At 41.4% G+C, this 8213-nt stretch overlaps 1 protein-coding gene and 1 non-coding gene across 2 annotated transcripts; one reads left to right on the top strand and one right to left on the bottom strand.

Moving 5' to 3' along the window:
- Positions 1-1862: 1862 nt before the first annotated feature.
- Positions 1863-3461, bottom strand: LOC111832401. Its single transcript, XM_023788710.1, has 2 exons — positions 2688-3461; positions 1863-2594 (listed from the first exon to the last, which is right to left on the bottom strand). Exons 1-2 carry the CDS (start codon positions 3459-3461, stop codon positions 1863-1865), a joined length of 1506 nt encoding a protein of 501 aa, XP_023644478.1.
- LOC111828803 lies at positions 3133-3240 on the top strand. Its single transcript, XR_002832563.1, has one exon. It is a non-coding gene; the product is annotated as a small nucleolar RNA R71 (small nucleolar RNA).
- Positions 3462-8213: the final 4752 nt, after the last annotated feature.

Here is an 8213-nt window from a genome sequence, read left to right as displayed (position 1 = left end):
TTGCACAGCAGTCTTGTAAGGGGTCGTGCAATCTTTGAGAAGTCCTTGATGAATCTTCTGTAAAACCCAGCATGCCCAAGGAAACTCCTTATATCCTTGACTGACTTTGGAGGTTGCAACTGTACCATGACCTCAATCTTTGCCTTATCAACCTCAATCCCTTTCTCTGATACCTTATGTCCCAACACTATCCCTTCGTTCACCATGAAGTGGCACTTCTCCCAGTTGAGCACTAGGCTTTTCTCCTCACATTTTGCTAATACCCTGCAGAGATTCAACAAACATGAGGAGAAAGAGGAGCCATACACGGAAAAATCATCCATGAATACCTCCACCATCTCCTCTATCAAATCCGAGAATATAGAGGTCATACACCTCTGAAATGTTGCATGTGCATTACACAAACCAAAAGGCATGCGTCTGTAGGCAAATGTGCCGTAGGGACAAGTGAAAGTAGTCTTTTCCTGATCATTTGGGTGGATAGGGATTTGGAAAAATCCGCTATACCCATCAAGGAAACAGTAGTAGTGATGATTGGCTAATCGTTCTAACATTTGATCAATGAAAGGAAGAGGAAAATGATCTTTCCTAGATGCAGCATTCAGTTTTCTATAATCAATGCACATCCTATGGCCAGTGATAGTCCTAATGGGGATCAATTCATCTTTTTCATTTTTTATCACTGTAATTCCCCCTTTCTTAGGTACACAATGTACTAGGGATACCCAAGTACTATCAGAAATAGGATAGATAACCCCAGCATTCAACAGTTTAAGAATTTCTTTTTTCACAACTTCCTTAAGGTTAGGATTCAATCTCCTTTGAGGTTCAATACTAGAGTATGATTCATTTTCCAGATTAATCCTATGCATGCAGAGACTAGGTGAGATCCCCTTGATATCATCTAAGGAATAGCCTATGGCCCTTCTATATTTTCTAAGCTCAGTGCCTAGCAACTCTAATTCCTCATCACTCAAGCTAGCATTCACAATGACAGGATAAGTAGAGTTGGATCCAAGGAATACATACCTCAGTCCTGAGGGTAGCGGTTTGAGCTCAACCTTGGGAGCTTTTAACTCTGACCAGTCATCATCAGCCGCATTGACAGGGTCAACAGCAGGGTGAGTGATCGGGCTGCCACTGACTTCCTCCTCTACTGTGCATACCTCCTTAACAGACTTATCCAATTTCTCAAAACGTTCTGAATCATCAGTTGCCTTGTAGGTATCCAGTAATGTTTCGTAGACCTTTGTCTCAGCATGAAGAAATCTTTTTGATCCATTCTTTGTCAATGATGTCTTGAGATGATCCTACTCAGCAAGTTCTTCTTAAAGTTCATCAGCTAGCTGATCCATCTCCTCTATCCAGAACACCTTGCCATTGATTGTTGGTTTCTTCATAGACTCCTTGATGTCAAATGTCATCTTGAAGTCTTCTCCCAAGCATAAGTCTATCTTCCCCTTCTTAACATCAATGATAACTCCAGCAATGGCTAGGAATGGTCTTCCAAGAATCAGGGGATCTTTAGGCTCTTCATCAATCTCCAAGACAACAAAATATGTGGGAACTTCAACAACACCAATTCTTATTGGCAGGTCTTCTAAGAGTCCATGTGGGAGCCTCACTGATCTGTCAGCTAGAATGAGAGATATGTTGCATGCCTTGTATCTTGTGAATCCTAAACGCTTAGCCACAGACAATGGCATAAGACTCACAGAAGCTCCAAGATCACATAGGCATCTGCTGAAAGATAGGAGGCCTAGTGAGCAGGGTAGAGTGAAGGATCCAGGATCCTTAAGCTTCAAGGGAGTGATCTTCTTCTGGATAATGGTACTGCATTCATGACTCAATATCACCATGCCCTAGACTTCTTTTGTTCTCTCCATAACCAAAGCTTTGAGGAACTTCTGATAAGGAGGGACAAGTGCGAATGCATCCAGAAATGGCATTCTCAACTCAATCTCTCTCACTTGCTTTTCTAATAAAGTCTTATACTTCTCAGCTTGCTGCTTTTTGAATCGTCCTGGAAATGGTAGAGGTGGTTTGTATGGTGTGGGAACGTATCTCGCAGGCTTATCCTTGGATGCTGCAGGTGTTTCAGCATGTTTCTCAGCAAGTTGAGGAGCTTCTTCAGGTACGACTTCTGATTCTTCCAAAAGAACAACCGGATCTTCATTCTGGCATACATCCTCCCCTTCCAAGTCTTCACTGTCCTCAGTGACTACAACAGGTCCTTGTCTGGGAGGCAAGTTTTTACCTCTCCTCAGCGTGATGGCATGAGCAAACTCGTTAGGATTCTGAACAGCTTTTCCTGGGAGTTGGCCAGACGTTGGGGCAGAAGTACACGCAGTTTTGCCCTCCATATACTTGATCTTGGAATTCAGAGTCTCAATCTTCATGTTCAGATCATTGTATGAGCAGTCCAATCTCTGAGTCAGCTCAGCAAACTTCTTAGCATTGTCCATGGAGCCACTTGCTTGTCCCTGTAGGAGTTGCTGAAACATGTTTTTCATGTCCTGATCTGGTGCCTGAGGAGGAGGAGCGTGTTGAGGTTGGAATCCTGGTGGTGGTCGTGCTGGAGGTTGGTAACCTTGCTGAAATTGTTGTTTGGGCACATAACCTTGGTTGTAGGGCACAAATGGTTTGTTCTGCCTCTGCTGCTGCTGCTGTTGTGGAGGTGGGTAAACCTGATCCTGGGGGTTTGCAACATTGGTGCTCCGATAGGACATATTTGGATTCTGCTTATAAGGATTGTATCCCTTATTGTATCCACCTTGGTCCTGGACATAACTTATCTCCTCAGATTGTTCTCCCTCCCCATTCAGAATCTGGAAAGGATCGTCTTTAGAGACGTAATGGATGTTCCTCTGCTGGCTCATCAATAGCTTGTCTAACTTATCATTCACAGCTTTCATCTCCTTCTTGTACTTCTCATCAAGATTTGTGCTTGCCGTGACGGTTCTATCATAATCTTCATTGTAGTTGCCATTAGACTGGGATAGGTTTTCGACAAGCTCCCAACCTTCGTTGACGTCCTTGTTCAGAAAGTTGCCATTGCTGGCAGTGTCAAGCAACATCCGGATCTTTGGGAGAACACCCCGGTAAAGAGTACTGAGGAGAGACTCCTTGGTGAAGCCATGCTGGGGGCACTGAGACTGATAACTTTTGAAGCGTTCCCAGGCTGCACAAAGCGTTTCTCCATTCTTCTGAGTGAACCCAGAGATCTCATTGCGAAGACGTGCTGTTCTAGAGTTGGAGAAAAACTTGGCAAGAAACGACTGCTTGCATTGATCCCAAGAAGTGATAGATCCTGGAGGAAGAGTTTTCTCCCATTGATGAGCTTTGTCACCCAAAGAGAATGGAAAGAGACGTAGCTTGAAACCGTCCTCACTGACCTCATTGATCTTGGTGAGACTACAGAGACGATCAAACTCATCAAGGTGATCCAAGGGGTCTTCCATAGGCAGACCATGAAATTTATTCTGCTGGACCATGGAGATCAGACCACTCTTGATCTCAAAGTTGTTGTTCGCCACGGCTGGAGGCACTATACCCTAACGATGGGTACGGTTGCGTGGAGCATCACCAGCTCCAATCCGTGTAGGTGCCCGTGGTGGGGGTGGTGGTTGAATGTTTTCCATCTCCACTTGGGGTGGTGTAACTCTGTTGCGTTGCTGTCGTGATGCAGGTACCAAGCGATCAATACGGTCGGAGGGCTGGAACAAGTTCTATGTGCCTTGCGACCGTGTGTGCATACAACTCAAATCAGCTTATCTCTCTTATCGGTTGAGTGTGTCAGTCGAGTAGGAGCAGTTGAGTAAGAGTTGTACCTGAATCAATAAACAAACAGAAGGAACAGAGTGAATAACTGTAGTGAATGTTGAGTAAAAACTTGATCTTAGCAAGTCTGAAATCTCAAATGTAACACAAACACCCAAATGGCAGCGGCGCCAAATTGATACTAGGGATTTTTCTATCAATTACCCTAGAGTATTATCATGTCATTGCAGTACAATAGGTATCAGTCCAATCAGGTATAATGCTAGCAATCAAGATGTATCAGAAATGTTTAAGTCAAGCAAGTATAAATGATCTTTTGGTTTTCAGTGATCCTAAGAAAACATGTTAAACATGCGATAAATGTAAGGCTGTAAAACATAGACTACCATGCATAAACTAAAACGTAACGATTATTGATACTGGTAAGAAAACAAAGCGGACCAAGTAAATAACAAGAGAATTAAACAGAAAGCACAAATGGATAGAAGATCCCGAGGATGAGGTTATTGATGTAGGTGGAGTATGTTAATCTACTTCGAGTGTTTATCAAACTACAAACATTCTAATCCCTATACAATGAACTTCTAATACTAGTCAATCCAATCTCTTGGCAGAAACTATCAAGTTTACAACACTTCCTAATCTCAATTCTCATTGATGAAACATGCAGTAAACAGGCATAAAGAAACAGCTCATTAATGTCAATAAACATCTTAGACAACTAATCTCTTGGGCTAAGCATGTAAATCTCTGGCACTAGTTGGTTCAGACATTTCATCATATACCTTTCGGGTATGAAATGTCTATGACCCAGTTCCAATTCATCATAGAAGAACTAGCTAATAAAACTCTAGTCCATAAGGAAAACAAAACGAATCTAACATAAACACTCTAGCAAACTAACATCCTCCACCTAATCTATCCCATACTCAAGAACCCTAACACTACTCAGACGCATAAATCATATTAAACATCATGAAACAAGAATCGTTCAAAACATGCATAATAATAAAGATGACAGGAAGAGTAACAACAATGATTCAAGAACTAGTTCCAAAATCTCAATAACTCAAAAGAAATATGAATTACAATTTTCTGGATTGTTTGGTGGCTAACAACAAAAACCTAATAAAACCTCGATCCCTTGGGCAATCCAAATGAGACCTATTTATAACAATGTTTGGAAAACCTTAAAACATAAAACGACAACGTAAAAGCGGTTTAAAAGTTGTAATGGTCATGTCGGTCGAGTGAGCGTGTCGAGTAACACTTAATTTTTTCTCTGCATCATTTCATACTCGACCGTGTTCCTCGAGTGAACGTCTCGAGTGACCTGTGAAACCATCATTTCATACTCGATCATGTCACTCGAGTGAGTGCATCGAGTGACAGGTGGTTCTGCTTCGCTTCCCTTCTGCTCGATCAGCTACACGATCGTATACGTATGCTGCTCACTCGATCGTCGATGTAATTGCAATGTATCTCTGCTGCGTACTCGATCATCCTACTCGGTCGTGTCAATCAAGTGAAGTATGTTCCTGCAACGCATCCTTGCTTCTCACTCGATCGTCCCACTCGATCGTGTGCATGTCGAGTAACGCTTGTTCCTCTGCTTCGCTCTGCATGTCTCCTAAGTACCTAAAACCCTCCAAATATGCACAATGTATGCAAGATATGCATGATATGCATAAAACCTACCTAAGTATGTAAAACATGCAGAAAGGGATCAATATGATGCGAATCAACAAGTGAATGATGCTGAAAAGATGATGAATGCATGCTCAAAAATCGATGAAATACAGACTTATCACATATCTAAGGGGTTCAAGTTTGGTAAATCAAGAGTCTTTCGCAGCTCTTGTGCGACCATTCGCTTCACCATTCTTGTTATTCGTGGCTTCACTGTCCGTTGAACCTAACGAATATCTTTAACCATCTTAGAGTGTCGAGTCCTTGGGAGGATTTCATCATTTGGTATCAGAGCAACACTCTAAGCTTGGTTTATCATTCTATCATTCCATTATCTTCTCACCTCTTCATTTTCTTTCACTCATCTTTTATCTTTCACCTTCTTTTCTAATTTTTATTTTATCTATTTATTTTTGTCAAAAGAAATGCAAAAAAAGAAAGAGATAGAAGAAAGAAAAATACAAAAAAAAAGATGATGATCCGGATTTGAGGGAAATCATTTCTTAAGAAGGAGAGTATGATATGATTATGGGAAGTTTCAAGACATGTCGTCATTCTTTTAAGCGTATCTTTTCAACCACGAAGAATCTATGTACGAAACGACTTGGAAAAGATGCTCAACTCAACTACAGAACTCCTTAAAGAAAAATCAAGTCAAACGGAGTTGACGAAGGAGTTATTGATTTTACAAACCAGGATGTAACAGGATTTTATAAACGGAGTCAACTCAACTACAGAATTCTTTTGTCAACTCCGTTTGACTTGATTCTTCTTTAAGGAGTTCTTTAGTTGAGTTGAGCATCTTTTCCAAGTCATTTTGTACATAGAGGGATATTATATAGTAGAGGGGAAAGAGAGAGAAGAAGAACTTGTAAGAGCATGCACAAGTGCCTTGGAAATACACTCATGCAAGTCAGTGTACCAAGTCTTTGAAATAACAAAAACACTAAATGCAAGAATGAAGAGAAAAGATAGAAAATGAGCCAAGGCAAAGTGATGGGCCTTGGGCCCACGAATTGGGCTTGGTAAAAGGTCTTGAAAGTGTTACTTAGACCTCATTAAAAATCTTGTTAAGAAAACCCAATGGGACAAAACTTGACAAGGGAAAAAGAGTACATAAGCAACACTTAACCCTTTACCGAACCTCTTGTGCGGTGATCTTCATGAGGGAGTCTTGAACCACGTCTTCTTGCTTCTTGTCTAGCTCACTAAATATTTTATTGATTGATTGGTTGAGCTTCCTAAGCCTTGATACTTCCTCCGGTTCGAGCTGCTCTTCGGCTATGAGCTGTTCCTCCGCTATGATGCGGACATCAGAACTACATCTAACCGGGAGCACACCAAACCAATCGGTTCACACACCAAACCGGTGTACATAGAGCATTTTATAGAATCTTTGCCTAAATGGAGTTCTGATAAAGTACAAGGCGAAGGGTTAATTATTCACAATGATATTAACCTTAAAAAGTCTGATAGTTCAAGAGGGATCAAAAGTCAGCAAGTCAACTCACATTATTGTTGAGATATGACTGTTGCACTCTTTTTCCCTTATCTAGGGTTTGTCCCAATGGGTTTACCTAGAAAGGTTTTAATGAGGCAACAACAAGTCATCAAGGAATCATTCACCATCTATATGATTCAAAAATGATAGTTGATGTACATTCTGATCTACTCGCGGACAAGCATGCTGAACTACTCGCTGACAAGCATGCTGAACTACTCGCTGACCGACTGGCTGAACTACTCGCTGACCGACTGGCTGAACTACACCAGATTGCGAGCTGTGAGGATTTGAAGTCTTTTAACACTTGGATCAGCCATGAAGGGAGCCTACACAATCATTTGATTCACCACAAGTCCCCAGCCCATGGAGAACAGCCCAAGAGAAGACCCAAGTTTAAACCACCCTTTGAATCAAGGCCATTGATCACCATGGAGCAAGATAAGGAAACTCTCCTTTACCTTCATATGGACGTGTCCCAAAGCAACATTTGGAAACCAGGAGAAACTCTACATCAACCAGAGAATATTCACGCACAATAATAGTCATTGGATCAGGAGGATTCAATCATATTATTACTCGTCTTGTTTGGAGTGGATCCTCATCAATGCACAACGACTCTTTCATATTAAGTTCATGTGTGTAATACAGCATCTCCAAGTGCACAAGAAGCTTCCAAGGCGTCACTATTACCTTCCCAAGTTGACGAGATACAAGGCACACCTCACTTGCCTTACTTGGACCGATTCTACACTTTATGGTCCAACATCCATATTTTCATTAATTGTTGCGATTTGTTTCTTCTTTCTAGGTTTAGAACGTGTGAACTCAGCCTATATAAGCTGATCATTAGTCTCATAGTAAATTCACCCTTGATCAATTTAAAGTAAAAGAAAGTTTTATTCTTGTCAAAATTTGAGTCTTTGTCAATCTTGTTCTTTAGTTCTTTGTGAGTGAGTCACTTAGTGCTTTAGAAACCTTCGGATTAAGTTTGTTGAGTGATTCAACATCCTTTATTCGTCCATTGATCAAGTGAGTCTATTATCCCACCGATTGAGCGAGTCAATCACCTGAACTATCCCCTGAACCACCCACTGATTCACGAGAGAGTGCTTCTGGCCAGCTCGTGAATTCCACCTTCCGCAAGCTAAGCTTGGAATCTCTTGATCATCAAGTGATCTAAAGTTTGGAGTGATTCCAATCTTGTATCACGCTACAAGCTGCTCCTCGTCTTCGAGCTCTG

This window comes from Capsella rubella, unplaced genomic scaffold (assembly GCF_000375325.1).
Source record: "Capsella rubella cultivar Monte Gargano unplaced genomic scaffold, Caprub1_0 scaffold_1, whole genome shotgun sequence".
Classification (NCBI taxonomy): Eukaryota; Viridiplantae; Streptophyta; class Magnoliopsida; order Brassicales; family Brassicaceae; genus Capsella; species Capsella rubella.
Note: the sequence above shows the minus strand (reverse complement) of the source record. Positions and strands in the feature narration are given on the sequence as shown.

Bases quoted from the DNA above. Each gene is read 5' to 3' on its own strand.
- LOC111832401 (XM_023788710.1), bottom strand. From the start codon at position 3,461: ATGGAAGACCCCTTGGATCACCTTGATGAGTTTGATCGTCTCTGTAGT. The intron at 2,595-2,687 runs GTTTACCCACCT...CAACAATTTCAG, and splicing joins TTGCAAACCCCCAGGATCAG to CAAGGTTACCAACCTCCAGC.